The sequence below is a fragment of the Sphaerodactylus townsendi genome, linkage group LG14 (genome assembly GCF_021028975.2).
Source record: "Sphaerodactylus townsendi isolate TG3544 linkage group LG14, MPM_Stown_v2.3, whole genome shotgun sequence".
NCBI classification, from domain to species: domain Eukaryota; kingdom Metazoa; phylum Chordata; class Lepidosauria; order Squamata; family Sphaerodactylidae; genus Sphaerodactylus; species Sphaerodactylus townsendi.
This window is the reverse complement of record NC_059438.1, coordinates 6,420,574-6,440,930: the sequence shown is the minus strand read 5'-3', so window position 1 is coordinate 6,440,930 and position 20,357 is coordinate 6,420,574. Positions and strand designations below refer to the sequence as shown.

The window sequence follows — 20,357 nt, the reverse complement described above, 5'->3', positions numbered from 1 at the left end:
GCCAGAACGATCCTTGCATGGGTTGGGAGTGTTTCTGAGCATGTGCAGAGCTTCGTGGGCAGACCCTAATAGGAGGCGAGAGGAAGGGGCTGGGGGAGTCTTTGTTTCAGGTCCCAACCTAGGGTTGGTTCACATGAGCAAATAAAAAGCATTCCTGAGCACCTGTAGAGTCTCTGTGGCCACCTGTGCAGATCAGGGTGTTTGAATTCTAGGACCAAGGATGCTATTTCCAGACGGGCATCTGTTGCTCTAGAACAGGGGTCCCCAAACTACGGCCCCGGGGGCCAAATGTGGCCCCCTGAAGGCATTTATCCGGCCCACCAGGCATGGCGGCAATGGCTCCATTCATGTTCAGTGGGGGCTCGAGGGAGAGGAGGAACGGGCCCCAACGGCTGTTGATTACAGTTACATGATGGCACCCCCAAATCTTCATGAATTTTCTGACCCAGAGTTGGAAACCTTACATGTGGCAATGCCTGCTCCGCCCTTCCCTCTCAGCAACTCCATGTGTTCCTCTCAGGCTTTCTGTTCCGCCACTCCCATTGGCATCAGGCCAGGCTGGCTTAATTCGCTTCCCGCTGGCTGCTAGGAGGAAAGAACCCAGGAAGATACCTGATCCTGGGTTGGATGGAATGTTTCACTGGGAAAGTTCTGCTTTTTTTTTTTTTTTTACAGGGGAAGGTATTCCCACGCATGTTTCCTCCCTAACAATATTATTTTCTCTGAGCCCAATTCCCTGTACTTTTGGACATACTTTGGTCACTAAGTTCCCAAAAAGCATAGACCATGACAGAAAGGCTGAAAGGTGAAATCAAACATTTTACAATCATTTGTGCATAGGAATTTGTTCATAGTTTTTTTTAGTCCAGCCCTCCAACAGTCTGAGGGACAGTGAACTGGCCCCCTGTTTAAAAAGTTTGGGGACCCCTGCTCTAGAAACTGAGACCAGGCCTAGTGGCATACTTTGTACATCACACTTCTTTGTCCTGGGCCAAGTGTCTGTCTTCAGTGTTTCTTAAAGTATCACCCTGCAAGATGAGGGCAAGCTCTAAACATCTGGAGAATGTAGAAAGTCTCCTTCCTTGGATGCCTTAGGAACCAGGGTTTTCCTTAAATGCCTTTGGAGAGGCATAAAATATGAAAAGCATCTGTGTGTGTGTGTCGCAGGGAATGTAGATCTTTCCAGGTTTCCCTCCCTCCCCCCCTTTTTTCCTAACAGAAGCAGTTCGGCTGCTGAAAGGCCTTCCACCCTCCCTCCCTGCCAGTTCATTTCAGCTTTTCATGAATGGGGAGGCTGTGGATGGCTGGGGAAAGGCCTCTATGGGAAAGAATGACCAGCTGTTTCTTTCATCTGCAGGCAGAGGGTGGGGTAGCTTTGGGCGATGAGCTCAGCAGTTCGTGCCTGTGTCAGAAAAAGCTGCCTTAATTGCAGAGAATATGGACACATATCTGACTGGGAAGCATTTGAGCCCCAGGGCACTTTTAAATCACAGCAGTTGGCAAATTCCTGGTGGGTTTGGTCTCTGTTCCAGATAAGTGTGATGTTGGACTAAGATCTGTGAAACCCAGGTTCAAATCCCCACTCTGCCATGGACATTTGCTGGATAACCTTGGGCCAGTCACACCCTCTCAGCCTTCACCCTGGCAAGGATTTGGATGGGAGACCTCCAAGGAATACCAGGGTCATGACATGGAGGCAGGCAATGGCAAACAACCCCTGAATGTTATAGAATCATAGAATTGGAAGAGACCACAAGGGCCATCAAGTCCAACCCCCTGCAATGCAGGAACACACAATCAAAGCACTCCTGACACACACATATATATATTAAATGGGTCTTTATGAACCATTTTACCAGGTTGTAGGAGCTGTGGGTTAGAAGGCTGTAGGAGTCAGAAATTTAGGTGATCATTGGGAGTCGCCTGATAGCTTCGCCTTGGGAGTTTAGGGCTGGCATCTTCAGAGGATCTGATCCTCTGAAGATGCCAGCCACAGATGCAGGCGAAACGTCAGGAGAGAATGCTGCTAGAACACGGCCATACAGCCCGGAAACCACACAGCACCCCAGTGATTCCGGCCGTGAAAGCCTTCGACAATACACCTTTCGATTACTGTTTCATTTAGCCCAGTAGTTTCTGAGGCTGGGTCTGAGATCTTTCCCCATCAGCTTTCCGCAGATCTTTTTTGGCTGAAGCTGCCAAAGGTTATCTAAAACATTCTGCAGGATCAAACTAAATCCATCCAATCCAGCATCGTGTTTGGTTAGTGGCAAACCAGATATACTCAGACAGGGACATAGAAGCCAAAGTTGCCTTTCAGGAATACTGTTCTGAATACAGAGGTTCAATTTAGTCACTGATAACTATCCTAGATGGATTTGTCTAATCCCTTTTAAAACCATTTAGATTAGGGTTAATCATTGTGTTTTACAGCAGGGAATCCCACAAGACCATTATACGTTGCCTGAAAAGTACTTTCTTGGTTGTTCTTGATCTGATGCCCCCTGGATTTTAGTATTTAGGGAGAGGGAGAAATGGATTTCAACTTTCTGCTTGCAAAAGTTCTACCACCAAGCTATGGCCTCATTAAAAAGTCAAATTGGTAGGATCCAACTCACTTTTTTTTGTAGACATTCACATTTACACAAATCTGTTTTCTTTTAAGTATGCAAACATTAAAAAAAGAGGCTAAGCTCCTTTATCTAGTGCTACTGTTTGCTTTTCCTTCTCTGCTGCTTGCTCTGTTTCCTTTGGCTTGTCTTTAAACACACATCAAAAGATATCACATTAAAAATTTACTCTGTGAACCAGGCTTTGCTGGGCAGAATTTAAGGACTGGAGGTGAAATCCTAAGAAAGCAAAGATCTATACATAGACCCCTTCCACACCTGCAGAATCATGCACATTTCAATCCCCTTTCAGTGCACTTTGCAGCTGTGCAGAAGAGCAAAATCCACTTGCGAACAATTGTGAAAGTGGATTGAAAGTGCATTATTCTGCAGGTGCGCAAGGGGCCGTACATATGCCCCGCTGAGGCTGTGGCTCAGTGACAGAGCATGCAGAAAATCCCAGGTTCCATCCCCAGAATCTCCAGTTAAAAGCATTAAGATGAGGTCAATGGCATTTCCCTGAAACCCTAGAGAGCTGCTATCAGGCAGATTAGGTAGTGCAGACCTTGCTAAACGGTGGTCTTATTCCTAAAAAGCCGTCTTCCTAAAAAGCTATGTTCAAGCCAGTCCCGTCCTTTTTCCTTGCACTTAGATTTCTACGTAGAAAGTCTATACTTCTTCATCACAGAGCATCGCCAAGTCCTGCCACTCCGGAAGCAGTGGAAGTAATCAGAAGGCCAGTGTGGTTGGAGTGTCGGAGTAGGACCTAGGAGACCTGGGTTCATATCCTCACTCTGCCATGAAACTTGGATCTCCTGCTTCCTTTCAATACAGTGTAGTGGTTAAGAGCAGATGGATTCTAATCTGGAGAACCAGGTTTGATTCACCACTCCTCCACCTGACTGCCAGAGGCTTATCTGGTGAATCAGATGTGTTTCCGCACTCCTACATTCCTGCTGGGTGACCTTGGGCTAGTTACAGTTCTTCTGAACTCTCTCAGCCCCACCTGCCTCACAAGGTGTCTGTTGAGGGGAGAGCAAGAGAGAGGAGCTTGTAAGCCACCTTGAGTCTCCTTACAGGAGAGAAAGATGGGGTATAAATCCAAACTCTTCTTCTTCTCCTCCTCTTCTGAGAATAAAAAAAGTGAGAAAGAACAGCAATGTGTAACACCCTGAGCTGCTTGGAAGAAGGGTGAGATTAAAATGTACAAGATAAGAACTAGCACTGTATGGCCAAATGTCAACTAGTACGTCCTATAATGTCCTAGTTACCACCTGCACTATCCAGTGTGTGTGCATGACGTACAAGACTTTTGGGAGGCAGTTGGCTCCATCTGTCCAGCAGAGCACCTAAAGAGATGATTGGTGGATCTGAGCCCATCAGATTTGTGGGTACACACTGTCTAGGCCCCAAAGGTAGTTATGGAGTGTGAGTTTTTGGCTGGAAATGATGCAGGAGATCAGCTCCGATGTGGAACATCTGTGCATTTTGGACATGTGCTTCTCAGCAGTTAATTGAGAATCTGGTTCCAGATCTGTTGTTGTACAGGCAGTCCACAAAGTCAGATGAGGCTGTGTCTAAGCTTGCTAGATCTTCAAAAGCCAGCAGATCTGGCTGTGTTTTCTCTTAACTTTTTGTTTGCAGGAGCTTTTATTTTTTTTTGCCTTGCCTGCACTTGTATCCTGTTTGTGCTCTGCCAAATGGAGGAGGTAGGCTGGCTTGTGGGAGGGCGACAAGGGAGACTTCCCTAGGTCATCTTTTTGGTGGAATGGTGCCTTCAGACACATGTTGAACTGAAGAAAAGCAGTGCTATTTTTATTTGTTTACAATGCTTATATGCCCCTTTTTTTCAAACAGACTTTAGGTGGATTGTTTAAGGTGTTTAAAGTCATTAAATAATCGTGTGCGTGTGCGTGTGTGTGTGTGTGCGTGTGTGAAGTGCTGTCAAATGAAACCGATTTATGGCAAAGAGATGTGGTTGGCCATTGCTTTCCTCTGTATAGCTACCCTGATATTCCTCTCTAGGCCAATCCTGTTTAGTTTCTGAGATCTGATGAGATTAGGCTACCTAGAACAAATATTTAAAATCTGTAAATGACAAGATCAGTACAATGAATAAATAACAATAAACCATTTATAAAACGAGATTCAAAACCGTAAGTTAGTTTACAAAACAGACCCTCCTAGCTAGTTGTGTTGCATAGATTATGGAAGGACAGAAGATTTCTGTGCACTCTGTTGGGGTGATCAAAAAGAACATTTTCTCTGTTGTGTTGTGGTTTTTCCGGGTTGTATGGCCGTGTTCCAGTAGCATTTTCTCCTGATGTTTCCCCTGCATCTGTGGCTGGCATCTTCAGAGGATCTTCACCTTCACACACTAGTGATTCTGGCCATGAAAGCCTTCGACAATACATTTTCTGTTGGTCATCAGCAGAGAAGCCGGCTGGATCCAACCCCATGAAAGTTACAAATTGCATAGGCAAACCTCTAAATAGATGGGATCTCAAACGTGTGAAGGTGGAACTGCTGATGCTGTCAGTTAACTTGCAATATTTCAGCTGCAGGCAGCTCAAACAACTGCTCAGAAACAATTAGCAAACTTTTAGAAAGGGTGCAGTCACAAACTGTAAAATGTAAGTCACTTGAAAAAAGTTTGTGTGTGTGTGTTTATCATTATTGATTGCCAGAAATGCTTCTGTTTGTGTTTTTGAAACCTTTCACTTCGAAAACAAACAAATTAGCTTCTCTAGTACTGTCAGGAGAAAGACTGGGAAAACAGGAGCCTGTGCTAATCTTGGGAACATTGTGGAAAGAGCTCTTTTTGATGATATCTGCAAGCCTGGGTGTGTTAGTGTCATAGCTAGCACTGAACTTGGTGTGTTATTTTGGGGAACCTGGCAGAATTGGACTTTTCCGTTGGTTTCCTTGGTAATGTTTATTTTAATTCATCAGAACTAGTAAATATGCCTAGCTGATTTTCAGCCCTGTGTATACTTGAAGCCTTGGGCTTGTCTGTTATGGAATTATAAAGGCACCGGCTGAGTGTAGTGAAGATAATAAAACATGGATGCTTCATCTGGAAATAGTTTTGGTTCTGCCCCTTGTGCCAGGATAAAAATGGAAAGGGCCATATGGAAGAGCAGAATTGAACTCCTGGCTGCCAGAATTCAGGCTGTTTGAGGAAGCCCTGTCATCTGATGTAGCTCGTTCCTCAACTCCAGATGTGTGGCAGCTGGCTGCAGCTGGGGAAATGTTCTGGAGCCAAGCCTGCTGTTGAAAACAGGCTCTGGGGTGGAACCCTTGAGCGTACTTTGTGTATCTTGAGAGAGGTTACCTCATTGGCCACCTAGCCTGTCACTCATCCTAAGTAGGGGGCTAACAGCCATATGCAATCTGTATATAATTGTTAGCTTCCATTTCTCTTCCTGGCATGCCCCCAAATGCTCAGCTTTTGGTCTGTTCGTCTTGGAAGACTAACTTGGTTCTTTGAGAGCTATGGACTTATTAGAGCAGTGGTGGCGAACCTATGGCACAGATGCCAGAGGTGGCACTCAGAGCACTCTCTGTGGGCACTCGTGCACAGAGTCCGTCATGTGGGAGGGCGGTGGAAAATCACCCCCCCCCCTAGCCACACACACACACACACACATCTAGGCTGGCCTGGGCATGATCCTTTACCTGGGAGTAAGCTCGGTTGCTGGCAAGGGGGCTTGCTTCTGAGTAAATCCTCCTGGGATTGTGTTTCACCCATTTGAAGCATTCCACGGTTGCTTCACTAAGCTTACTCCTGAGTAACGCATGCCATGGAGCCAACCATTTTTCTAAATTAAAACCTCAGTATTCAGGTTAAATTGCCGTGTTGGCACTTTGCGATAAATAAGCGGGTTTGGGGTTGCAATTTGGTCACTCGGTTCCGAAAAGGTTCGCCATCACTGTATTAGAGGGTGCTCAATGCCTACCACTCCTGCCTTTGATAAATGGTCTAAAATGTATTCCTGATGCCTTGCCTCTTGTTTCCCCCAACCAATATAATTATTTTAATTGAATTTTTAATTAATTTTAATTAATTTTAATTGATTTTTTAATTGAAGGAGATGGCACTGATAGAGAGCCAGTGGGGTGTAGTCAATTTGTAGATGTAATTTTCTGTAGATCGCCCTCAATGTCATGGTATATGCATCCATTCATTGGACCAGGAGGATGTTGATGGGGTGTAGTCGTTAAGAGCAGGTGAACTCTAACCTGGAGAACTGAGTTTGATTCCTCACTCTGCCACTTGAGTTGTGAAGGCTTATCTGGGGAACCAGATTAGCCTGTGCATGCTAACACATGCCAGCTGGGTGACCTTGAGCTAGTCACAGTTCTTTGGAGCTCTCTCAACCCCACCTCCCTCACAGGGTGTTTGTTGTGGGGGGGGGGAGGGAAAGGAGATAATAAGCCCCTTTGAGTCTCTTTACAAGAGAGAAAGGGGGGATAAAAATCCAAACTCTTCTTCTTGCTCTTCTTCTTCTCTTGAGCATCTATATAGTATAAAAATAATAAAGTGCTGTCATATTGAAATTAACTTGTGAAAATTCACAGGGTTTTCCAAGGCAACAGATGAGCCGAGGAGGTCTGCCGTTGCTCACCTCTGCATAGCAACCCTGGACTTTCTGGGTGGTCTCTCATCTGAGTACTGTTGAGGGCCAACCCTGCTTAGCTTCTGAGATCCGACAAGATCAGGCTAACCAGGGCTATTCAAACTATTGAGCATTTATATAGCACATTTTAAAGAAATGTTCATGTTCTAGTAGAGACAAAATCCTGGAAAGAAACTGAGAAGTTCAAGATCCCCCCCCCCCCCCCACACACACACAATGTTTTATTGGAAGTAATGGAAAATATAGCCATTGGCTTTTCTGGAATTTCACCTCTCTGCAGTTAGATTTCCTCAAAAACACGAGCTGCCTCCCCTAATGCTTGTTAAAATAGGTAAAGGTCGTCCCCTGTGCAAGCACCGACTTATTACTGACCCATGGAGTGACGTCATATCATGGCATTTAATGGGCAGGCTTTGTTTATGGGGTTGCTTGCCATTGCCTTCCCAGTCATCTACACTTTACCCCCAGCAAGCTGGGTACTCACTGTACTGGCCTTGGAAGAATGGAAGGCTGAGTCAGCCTTGAGACAGCTACCTGAAACCGACTTCAGGATCTAAAGAGCCCTCTTAAGAGAAGAATGTAGCTATTATCCAGCTGAAAAACACACCTGCAAGTGACAGCAAGCAAGGATGTGTCTACAAAGGATTTTCTTTTCTTTTTTTAAATTAAAAGCTTCTGTAGGAGGCTGTAAAATGTAGTCTGAAGGCTTGGCAGCTGGGAAGGAGGTTTTAATGCTTTCCCTGCTTGCCCTGTTCCAGCACAAAACACCTCTCCACTCCTCCACAGGTGCTTTCCCTCTTGCTGGCACAACAATATGGTTGCACCTTTTCTCTGAACTACTGGAACAGAACTTGGAGTGTCTGTAATCCTGAGCAAAAACAGGGCTGGTGGAAGAAACAGTTGAGGGCTCCCAGCCCTCACACTAAACATAAAAGCCTGGGGTAAGTTACACATGTCAACATTTAGCTCTCTCTTTTTAGTTTATGGGAGAAGTAAAATCTGAACTTTTGATTGGTTCAGTTGTCGGTCCTGATGTACCTCAGAACCCCACCGACGTTCCCTCAGCACCACCCTGACCGACTCTGCCCCGGCTCTCCCCCCTTCTTCTCTCCCAAAGTTACCTTATTACTTTTTAATGAACAGCTTAAGCTTGGGCTGTTTGCAGTGAAGAAACCCCATGCGAGGGGGAGATTAAGATGTTTTACGGTCTTGCTAGCTGGCAAAACGCAGTTGGGCATATAAACTGTCTTCCAAGTCTGCTTGTTTTTCAAGGCTGTGTGTTTATTATTTGCCTGGTAACTGAATGTAGCAGAATGGGAGATGTTCAGCATAACAGTAACCTGAAAGGAAGTAGCGGTAAGTTCTTTTTTCATGGTGGGCTCCTGTGAAGAGATAAAAAGATTTAGTATTGGTGTTTCAGTTTTATTGAAATGTTTGGTTCAGGTCTAGATTACTTTGTGTTACTATACCCTTTTGCCACTAAAAGGTATAAGTGAGGTCATGCTTTCTTCGGCAGAAGTCACAGTAGCGTGTTTCCACATTTTGAAGAGTCCAGATTATTTTACCATTAAAGAATCTTACTTACATGCCACCTTCGTCAAAACCATTATCCTGTGCTTTATCAAAAACATAGCATTTTGATGGGGCAGTATTAATATTGTTCCGGTTATTATCGGTAACATTCTTCATTCCTTTTCTGCAGTTCGCCCCTGTGGTGGTGTCAAACGGGCGGGCCTTAACTGTGGTGAAAAAACGGGGTGCTGCTGGCTGGTGCTTCATCCCCGGAGCAATATAAATGCTCTTTCATCAAAGTGCTATGGTTAACAGTGCACAGGATAATGGTTTTGACAAAGGCAGTACTTAAATAAGATTCTTTAATGTTGAAAGAGAATCAGCAGGGTTGGAAGGGACTAGGAGCATGGCAGAGCATTCCTCTACAAAAGAGGTCCTTGAAGATGTGGCAAATTAATTCACACATCTCCTGAGATCTGCTGGTATAGGTAGTTTGCAGAGTTATTGACTCAGCACAGCTATTTATATGTGGGCAGTCCAGGTGACAAAAAAATTTTTCATTCTTTGCAAGCAACATGCCTTTCTCCTTCTCGTTTTCTCTTTGGTCCTTGAGTTTCTCAGTGCTTTCTTGAACTTCAGTGGGTTTTAGGCATCCTTCATTAGCATTTGTGCCCTCTGTTGTGTTCTCCTTTCTCAGATTTTCAACCTGACTGGAATCCACAGAGCTTGCAGGCCATTCTAGATGGCATTGCACCACGTACAGTATTATCAGCCGTTGAATGGAGAGAGTAATTGCTCTACTTGGTGTTTTTCGTCATGCCCAAAATTATCTCTGGCTTTGGTCAAACCACCCCAAAAGAGACTTTCTTGTAAAAAAGCAAAGTGCACATATAATCAAAACAGGTCAGTTTCTTAGTGGTGACATCAGGGATATTTTGTTAATGCATGTGGTGGGTTATTAGAATAAGTTATAGGTAGGCTGTATGATGCAATGGGTGGGTTACAGATCTGTTGCCTGAGACTCTAGAGCAGGGGTGTCAAACTCGCGGCCCTCCAAATGTTCATGAACTACAATTCCCATCAATCCCTCCCAACATGAGCATTGGCTATAATGGCAAGGGCTGATGGGAATTGTAGTTCATGAACATCTGGAGGGCTTTAGTTTGACACTCCTGTGCCTAGATGGGCGGGTTCTAGTTCTCAAATTACCAAGAAACAAGTCTTTCAGTTAAGATCTGTTGGAGGAGGAAGTGGAATGCGAGAATATTCGGACTGTGAAGAGAATGACTGGCAGAGATTTGCGTGAGGATGAAGGCTGCTTTGAAATGCTTTGCGGAAAGGGAAATGATTGAGAGGAACAGATGCCAGGAATCCCCATGCAAATCACTCCCAGATTTATTCCAGTGCACCACAGCCAGTGCTTGAGTCATAGAAGCTTTATGCATTGTTAGTCAACTAACGATCCAGAGGAGGGCAACCAAAATAGTAAAGGGTCTGGAGTCCATGGCCTATGAAGAGAGGCTTAGGGAGCTGGGGATGTTTAGTCTGGAGAAGCGGAGGTTAAGGGGTGACATGATAATCATGTTTAACTATTTGAAGGGGTGTCATGTCAAGGAGGGAGCTAGCTTGTTTTCTGCTGCCTCAGTGACTAGGACACGGAGTAATGGATTCAAGGTGAAGGAAAAGAGATTCCACGTAAACATTAGGAAGAACTGCCTGAGAGTCAGGGCTGTTCAACAGTGGAATTCACTGCCTCGGAGAGTGGTGGAGTCTCCTTCTTTGGAGGTTTTTAAACAAAGGCTGGATCAGCATAAGTCGGGAGAGTGTTCCTGCATGGCAGGGGGTTGGACTTGATGGCCCTTGTGGTCTCTTCCAACTCTATGATTCTAACTATCAGGAGACCCAGTGTGGTGTAGTGGTTAGAGTGTCAGACTTGGATCTGGGAAATCCAGGTTTGAATCCCTAGTCTACCAAGGAAGCTTGATTGGGTGACTGTGGGACAGACTGTGAGACACTCTCATTGAGCGGTCAGGATAAAAATAGAAGAGAGGAGAAAGGTGCAAGCTGCTTTGGGCCCCCATTGGGCAGAATGGTAGAGTAAAAGAAGTAAAAATAAATAAAGATCAATTATCAGGGATGCTAACTTGTGTCATTTCTGTTATGCAAATGGACCTTCTTTGAATGATCTCTTGGCTCTGAGTTTTGATGGGAGCCTGGGTTCAGATCCCTTCTCAGCTGTGAAGCTGACCTGTCTGTCAGCAGATCTGCCAAATTTACCTCACAAGATGGTCATTAGGGCAAAGTGAAGGAGAGGATGTTGTATGTCAGCCAGGCTCCTCAGAGGAAGGGAAAAATGAAAATGTATATTGCTCACAGATGTCGTTGCATCCTGTGGTCCAAACAAACCGACCTACTGTATGCTGGGGAGGATTTCCTTTCATTCAGGACAAGTATGTTCATAGCAAAGTTCTTGTGATATCCTTCAAATGTGAGAATGCATTTAGCAAGGTAGTTGGGAATTAACCCCACTTTTATTTTAATTTTATATATTTGTCCCCGGTTTAGACCTGTGTTCTTCCCTCCTCCATTTTATCCTCACAAGGAGGTATGTTAAGCTGTGAGCTGCGGTTTTGAACCCAGGTTTCCCAAATCTGAGTCCAGCATACTAACCAGCATACTGTACTGGTAGTCTCTGTTGGAAAGGCATCTTGCATGAAAATGCTAAGAGATTTATTTGAAAGCATGAATTACTTCACATATTTATGCTGTAAAAAACAAATTGTTGGAGCAGTTTGTTTTGTTGAGCCAGGTAGGTTTTCTGCGCAGGCTTGCTTGTTGAGGCTTGCCGTCACATACTTTCAGTTGCTGCATGCTGCGAAAGGCATCCAGGAATGCTTTTTTCCCCCTTTAATGAATGGCTATCACATGCTAATTGCTATTATCCTTCTCAGCACTCAAGAAAGCCCTTCAACTGTTGCAAAATGATGAGGGTTTCAAGCGGTCGCTGCCGAGAAAAAGGGAAGACCAGGGAAAGTTTCGGCTAGACTGGCATAGCTCGAGTTCTGTACACGGTGAATCTTTTGAGTCTGGCAGTGTGGATAGTCTGCTTGACCAAAGGGTGGCGCTATAGCAGATGCACTATCTTTCCTATCCACAGTAAGCCTATCTACATGGCTAGTCTACCAAGTTTACCCTAGCCTACCCTAGTCTACCCTGAACATATGGACAGAGAATCATAGAGTTGGAAGGGACCATAGAGGCCATGTGGTCCAACCCCCTACTGGATGCAGGATCAGCCTAAACTAAAGCATCTCTGACAACTGTTCATCCAGCTGCTGCTTTTGTATGATGGACTGTCCGGGGGCCAGTTCCCACTTAACACATCCGATCAATGTCCGGCAAACCAAGTTTATTGAAAATCTCTGTGTTTAATGGCAAAGATCCTTCACACATGGGTGCTGCAGTTATCGGATGAACTTGAGCCCTGTGCGCACAATCTCTCGACCCATTGGCTGAACATGTGGAGAGAGAATCGTAGAGTTGGAAGGGGCCAAAGAGGTCGTGTGATCCAACCCCCTGCTGAAGGCAGGATCAGCCTGAACCAAAACATCTCTGACAAGTGTTCCTCCAGCTGCTTCTTGAAGACTGCCAATAAGGGGGAACTCACTAACCCCCTACGAAGCCAATTCCACAGCTGAACAACTCTTACTGTATTTTTCCCCTATTATCCAGCTGGTACCTTTCCACCTGTAATTTAAACCCATTAGAGACAGAGAGAGAAAGAGAGAGGGGATACAAGTACACTGGCCATGCTTCCAAGCAGTCACTGGTCATTTGTACAGTGTGAATGCATTAAGGAAGTGTCCATTCATGTGCTCCCTCCCTGTGATTGGGGATGCTGCTGGAGGAGGAAGTATACACACAGACACTTCCTCCATGTGTACATGCTGTGCTTATAATTATGTGGAGGTAGAGGGTGGGGTCAGTGCATTTGTGCCCTCTCTGCCCCTCTCCGCTTGTTCAGTCAACATACAGTGGGGTAATTTGTATAGGGCAGGGGTCTGCAACCTGCGGCTCTCCAGATGTTCATGGGCTACAATTCCCATCAGCCCCTGCCAGCATGGCCAATTGGAAAGGGCTGATGGAAATTGTAGCCCATGAACATCTGGAGAGCCGCAGGTTGCAGACCCCTGGTATAGGGATAGTGTGATTATGTGTGTGTGCATGTGTATGAATGGGGAAGAGATGCTTGAGAGTAAATTAACCTGACCCAGTGATCTAGACACAGCTGGACTAACTGGGGAACTCATTGTGGCTGAGTTCATATATATTTTCACTAACTGTTTAAATTAGTGGTGATTTTTCACTTGGGATTTTTGAGATGACTGGAACATATGAAAGCCAAAAGAGGGACAGTACAAAATACAGTACAAAATGTAGTGAATGGACTAAAAAAGTTGTCTCATTTTGACAAAAAGAGAAAACCAATGGAAAAGGTGGCGGCTGTGACTTGAGGGTTGCCTGTAAGAACAGCAAGATATGGATTTTTCAAACAGCAGAGGAGGTGACGGGTCTTCAAATCTGGTCTGTTATTCCAAGTGAGAGGTCCGGTAAGCTTATAGCTGAAATACTTTTGTTTCCCTTTTCGCGTTTGATTGGTTTGACAATGGCATAGTAATAAAGTGCTTTTTCATGGAATTTGCTTGCCTTGTCCAGCATCGATCCCTATTCAGTTCATTTTTTTTCCCACTGCTACCAGGAAACCCACGGTGGACGGTTAAGCCGAGCATTTGTCTCAAGCCGTTTTTCGGCAGCTGTTAATTTCACGCTGCTTTCTTAAAAGAGCTGAAGTCCGTTTTTGCATAAGGAGTCTGCTGCATGCGAGGGTTTGTGTGTATCTTTTCAACCACTGTGGATATGCGACAGAGCCAATGAATAGAACCCTTCAGCAGGTAGCCTCGTAAAGCTTATTTTTGGGCTCACCTGTGGCAAGTCCAGAGCAGACATCAGACAAAGAAGCTGTGCCAAAGTCGTCTTCTTTCTTTCGGCTCATGAACTTTTTCATTCAAGTTTTTTTTTTTACAGATAACCTTTAATAGCATAGCACAAAGATTTAAAATAAAAGGCAAAGATTAAAAGACAAAACAAAATTAAGATCTTCTGTTTATGACTGTGCATAGTACAAAGATTTAAAATAAAAGACAACATTTAAAAGACAAAATACAAAGCAAAATTAACATCGTTTGTTTATGACCGTGCATAAAAACCTGGCCGTTTGCTCTAGAATTGCTGGATTCATTGTTTAACAGATAAGCTGTCTTCTGCTGGTCTGCTCAGCAATCTAAGCCCATCAGTAAGGTTGAGAGGAACTTTGTTCTGGCTCGGTTATGAAGGGGGCAATATGCAGAACATGGTGCAGTTTCTACAGTTTTCAATGTTCAGATGCAGAAATGCTTGCCATGGGGTGTTTTGGAGCCTCTTCCATCCCTCAAAGCGGAAGCATTCAAATTATATCAAGTCAGACTATTTAGCTCACTATTGTCAATTCTAACTGGGAATTGCTGCTCTCCAGAGTCTTGGGCAGAGAATGACCTTTCCCAGCATTCGGTATCTGAAACTCTTTTAACTGCAAATTCCAATGGCTAGCCTTGGTTGGAACTGTTTTCCACAGTGACATGTTCTTCTTTCCCTGCCTAAAACCTTAACCTCTGTAACAGTGGCCTTGATGAGTTATCGGGTAAATATTTTATCTGTGTAGTGAAATCACAAACATGCCAAGTGTGGTTCAAGCTTCATCAAGTGCCAAAACGTTTCCCGCCTGCCTTCTGTGCTATGCAATATAGGTCTATGTGGGCACTCAACCTTGTTAAAAATGTTGTTGGTATTGAATTATTGTGAACTTTTTTGCTAGCTTTGGGTCAGAGGTTAGGGATGTCTTTCCCTCCCAGAAACATCTTGCTGATTCTGTCTTTGGCTCTTTGGGGAGAAAGGTGGAGGAAAAGTGTGTCTGTGTGTCCCTTCCTTCACAATCTGCAAATGTGTATTTATTGCAGCTATTACTCCTATTGTGAGGATAACGAAACAGTTGAGGCTTCAGAGCTGTTGGAAATGATGTGTCTGGGCATGCAGAATCCACTGCATACAGAACACAGTGTGAAAACTATCACACTAACTGTGCAATCCTAAAAACAATTTTTCAGGAGGAAGATCCACTGACTAGACCTGCATAGGATTCTGAGTAGATTCGTATGGGATTGCATTCTAAAGGACAGCATCTCTCTTTTCACAGACGTTTTCTGAGTGCCCCTTTGTCACCTATGACAAGTGAGAGTGGCAACAAATTTTATATCAGTGTGACTAGATGACAGTGTAGTAGTTGTCAGAAGCCAATTGAAACTGCTTGGTGGGGCAGGAGAAAGCAGAGCTGTCGGCCCTCCCTGCAACTGATTGATTGGCATCAGTGATTCTGGCACAGGCTCTGTGTTTCCATCTTTCTCATGTCATTTGTCCTTTCTTAACCGAGTCCACAAATGGTATTCAATGGACTGGAAGCTGAAGTACCTTCTGCTGATCCTTCTCTGCAGCCCATCCTTTGGTGTCAAAAGCTTTTGTCCATATTGTATCGTCTGTCTTTTGATTTAGCCTGTCAGTTGGAAACCCTTTCAATGTGTCTGACTGATCAATACTCTGCTGCTGTCCAGCAGAGATTCAGTTTGTCAGAGGCATTTGTGCCGTTCCGTAGAAGTTATTGAATCAAATCTGTGCTATTCTTTGGAGCTTCCCAGAGACCAGTGTTAAATGTGTTTGGAGGGACTGGAAAAACAAGGATCATGGTGAGCCAAGTTACAGAGAATGGTAAAGGGTTCTTGCTGCGGGGTAGGTATTCTTTATTATTATGAAGTGGTTTTTATAGGGCTGAGTCTGCTTTGCCCCCTCCCTCTTTTGGCAGATCATGTCAAATAATAGAGGTGATGGGTTTGAACCTGATAGATCTTTCCTTGCCTAGGATTGCAAAAGAGTTTATGTGGCATTAGATTAGATCAGCGGTTCTCAACCTGTGGGTCGCGACCCCTTTGGGGGTTGAACGACCCTTTCACAGGGGTCACCTAAGACTCTCTGCATCAGTGTTCTCCATCTGTAAAATGGATAAATGTTAGGGTTGGGGGTCACCACCACAACATGAGGAACTGTATTAAAGGGTCGCAGCATTAGGAAGGTTGAGAACTACTGGATTAGACAGTAGTTCTGCAAAAGAGATGGTTATTTTATAAAAAGGAGAGTTGGCTATTATACCTTGCTTTTTTATACTGTAAAGAGTCTCAAAAAGCAGCTTATAATGGCCTTACTTTCCTCCCACAACAGGCACTTGTTATTGTTGGATTTAGATCCCAGCCTTCTTGCCAGAGTAAGCTCACAGCAGCTAACAATATAAATAAAATAAAAATAACAATATAAATAAAATAAAATCTATATAAAATATCATACCTGAGAGAGTTCTGAGAGAACTGCCACTAGCCCAAGGTCATCCAGCAGGCTGCATGGGGAATCAAACTTGGTTCTCCAGAATAGAGTCCACCTGCTCTTAACCACTACACAACACTGGCTGTTTAAATGCACACTGACTCTTTATTATGATATTGTTTATTTCTGTGCAACTTTACAGGTTGTGGAGGGGTAGGTCCATGCTCCTGAAGTGCTTCTAGTCCAAAATTTGGGGTGGGGGAGAGAACAAGCATTCATTCCAGTTACAAGCATGTACCTTTCATTTTGGTGGGGTCCGAAGGCTTTATGGAAAAGGCGGGTTCTGAGGTGGGAATTGGAGGAAACAACAGAAAAGTTCCGGGAGGTCGGATAACTGGACGTATAAAAGACAGCAGGGGAAATAAACGAAGAATCATTAGTGGGTGCAGGGAGGCCAAGGATGATCAAGCTGGAGGGGGGAAGCAAGAGAGAAAAAGGGTCAGGGCAGGGTTGCCTTAAGACATTTTGCTGCTCCCAAGCCAGTTTGGACTCCAGGCAGCAAGGAGACCCACAGCTATCTTGACCCATGACTGAGGGAAAATGAGCCTCATTGATATGGTCAATGTTTGTGGAAGTTGCCACCTTCTAGGGAGGTGGAGATATGGGTCAGTGATGGGCCGTGGCCGTCTCCTTCACCTACATTGTTGGCTGGGACTTGCTTTCTTCTCAGGAGGCCTGGCAGTGAGATGGGCCTAGGTGGTGATGACTCTTCCCCAATTCACCTGTCCACCTTAAGTGCTCTTCTCCCTCAAATTCTGGCATCTCAAGCAGTTGCGGTGAGCTGGCCTTGGGTTAAGGCGGGAAAGGCTGTGGGCTGGTTGGGGAATTTATTTTCCAGACTTTTTTCTCTGAATGGTTGTTTTCTTTCTCCCAGATAACACTGAGAAACCTGTCAACTCAGAATGGTGAACATCAATCATTCCTTAGTTTATTGACCCAAATGTTACCTATCCCAAAGATCTCTCTTTGCCCAGCCAGTCACTACATGTAGCACATCCGGGCAGGTCTGCTTTTGTCTGTTTTCCTTCATGAGCCCCTATTATTGAGTCAGTTTTCCCCAGAAAGCTGTTTCTTCTTTCTGTCTTATGCTCCATGCTTGGTCTGTACATGTTGCATGACTTCAGGGTCCCAACTTTGTGGGTGAAAGGCAGACATAATTTTTAGTTAGAGAGCATTCATACATTGCAAACTGGGGCTGATCTATATCTTTGAAAGTATGCTTGGAGATCTTACGATATAAGGAAAGGCTTTCCAGTGTAATAGCATCCATAGCTGTAGGCTCAGATGGACAGGTAAGCAACTACTTTTCCCTTAGCATGTGGTTCTGCTTTAGGCTTAGAGTTTATTTAGCTCTTTGGGTTCTAGAAGAGCCAAATCAAGTCTCAGTCTTGCACCTTGTTCTCCCTTGTCTTCTGGTGCAGCCTTTTCCATTACTGTTTCCCCTTTAGGCTTTCCTTTTTTAAATTCTCCAGCGTAGTATTGTGGTTAAGAGCAGGTGCACTCTAATCTGGAGAACTGGGTTTGATTCCTCACTTTGCCGCTTGAGCTGTGGAGGCTTATCTGGAGAATTAGATTAGCTTGTGCACTCCAATACATGCCAGCTGGGTGACCTTGGGCAAGTCACAGTTCTTCAGAGCTCTCTCAGCCTCACTCACCTTACAGGGTGCTTGTTGTGAGGGGGGGAAGGGAAAGGAGTTTGTAAACCCCTTTGAGTCTCCTTACAGGAGAGAAGGGGGGATATAGATCCAATTATTTTTCTTCTTCTTTGTCCTACCCTTGGGCTTTTTGTCATTTCATTTTATTCCCCTTCTGTGATTTATTTTCAAAATGAGGAGGGAAGTATTGCAATTGATCCTGCCTTTAGCGGTAGCCATTTTGAGTTTTGCTCCCCCTTGGGGGCAGCCATTTGCTGGTGGCTCTCATCAGTTCTTAAAAGCTCCAAAAAGTTGGGGATGACTGCTTTAGCCTGTCTGTGACCCATGCTAATAGGCCCTTGGGTGAGTCTGAAGCTAAAGACTATTACTTTGCATTTCATAGCTCTAGATCAATAAAGCAAAAGGTAAGTGGCTTTGCATGTGCCATGGTAACTGCATTTCCTGAAGGTAAAGGCCCAAAAGCCCCAGGCTGCCAGTTATGGATTGGGCCCTATTGAGAGCAGAACTCGATACTGCTAATGATTGAACTCTTTTGACGTCAGCTGGCTTTCCATAACACTCTCGTAGCTCTTTTCCATTGTACACTCTTTTCCATTGTAGTTCTTTGTGTGAAAGAGCTTAAGCACTAGTTATGGAGATGCTGTTTCTCTGAATTGCAAGGACATCCCATGTATTTCATGGGAACTGATCTCGTCTTTGCTGAGCAGGGTGATGCAGCAGGCCTCGACCAGGGTGCCTATACCAGCTAAATGTATGTAGCTAAGGTAAATGACAGCGCAATCCTATGTGGAGCTACTCCAGTTGATAGCAGGTCAAATCAGTGGGATTAGAATGGAGTGAAACTCTGCCTAGGATTGCGCTGTCACTCAGTTTGTGGCTGGGATGACAGCTGAACTAGGAACCTCCTCACTCTGAGCTTTTTCCCTTAGTCATGACTGTATTCCAGATCTCTGTGTGTCTACCTGGTGTTTTTCCTTATTTACATTTCCCATGCCTACCAAAATGTAGTGGAGTAATATGGAATGATGGTAGCAAACTTTCATAACTGAAGAGCCAAACTAAGTCCCAACTGAGATGAACAAAAGAGCCAGTGTAAGAAAGTCCTTTAACATAGATTAAACTATGCAATTTAACATCCTAATTCACAATTCCCTAAGACTTGGAATGAATCAACGACTCATTTCCCACCAATGGGCGTGCATTTCCCATCAATGGGCACTTCCAGCCATGGAAATGAGACTTGCATGGCGATTGGTGGGAAATGTATCCCTCATCAATCCCCTTCTCGCCTTCTGCCCCAGGGCTCTGGACTTCCCTCCCAACAACTCATGGGCTATGGAGGTGAGAGATGGCGGGAGAGTGGCACTGGGTCCCGGAGCAAGCCATGGAGGGGGCAGATGGGCAGGAGGCCAGCCCTGTTGCAATGAGGGACCACCCAGACCATCAGAGCACCAAAGAAAAGAGCTGGCAGGGCAAAGAGCCAGCTGGCAACACTCAGCCAGAGCCAGCTCAAAGCATCAGTCTGCCACAAAGAGCAAGGCAAGCAGGAATGCCTCCATCTGGCCACCGGTCAGGCCTGACACCAGCTTAACCAGGCCGAGGAAGTGGGTGCCTTGGAGACTGAGCCAGCATAAAGGTGGCCCCGCAACCTCTCTGCCCCTTCTTCTCAAGAGCAGATATGTGGGTGAGGGACAAGCCTTCATTAAGGGCAGAATCCACCCTTCCCAAGCCTGCCACTAGCCTCCCCGCTAGCAGGGGCCCATTCTCTCCCACCCTCCGGCTTTGCTGGCCAGAGTTGGGAGATACAAGCTCCAGGATATTATGCCCAATATCACCACTGACCTGGTCAAGATATTTTGCTGACAAGTTTTCAGATCCAGACAGTTCCTCATTAGCCTACTCAGACCTTATTCCATTCGACATCCCAGAATAGGTACCTGTTGATCCAGAGGAAGGGATAACTGACATCACCAGACTGAAAAATGGGAAAGTGTCAGAGTCAGATGGTCTTCCTTCTTACTTAAGCTGTGGTGGCACCCTGGTTTACCTCCGTTGATTTCTGTGGCATCTTACCTGACTCTTGGATGAATGCTCTTATTGTTCCCATACATACGAAAGGTGATCCCAAGACTCCAGATAATTATTGTCCTATTAGCTTTCTTTCAATAATTGGTAAGCTGTATGCTAAACATGTAAAATTACTAAAATGGATGAGGGAACATCGTCTGCCCAGAGAAGAACAAATTGGTTGCTTTAAGGGTAACTCAGTACCATATCTTAACATTACTTTGGTGATGGGTGGTTAAGTAAATGTACAGTAAATAAATAAATATGTTTGTAAGGTGTGAATCCTACATAGACAACTGCATAAAATGGATCTGGTCACAGTTGTGTATATCAGTATCTGTGCTGACCTTTGT

At 44.8% G+C, this 20,357-nt stretch overlaps 1 protein-coding gene across 3 annotated transcripts in view; it reads left to right on the top strand.

The window, feature by feature from the left end:
• Window positions 1-20,357, top strand: part of SLC12A4 (solute carrier family 12 member 4) — a 55,803-nt gene that overhangs the window by 749 nt on the left and 34,697 nt on the right. Inside the window, exon 1 of one of the 3 annotated variants that reach the window (XM_048515691.1) lies at window positions 15,577-15,637. The exons of the other annotated variants lie outside the window; for them this stretch is intronic. Coding sequence (XP_048371648.1) covers window positions 15,592-15,637 — 46 coding nt within the window. The 5' untranslated portion in view covers window positions 15,577-15,591. Of the gene's footprint in view, window positions 1-15,576; window positions 15,638-20,357 lie in introns of those variants that run through there. 3 annotated transcript variants of the gene reach the window in all.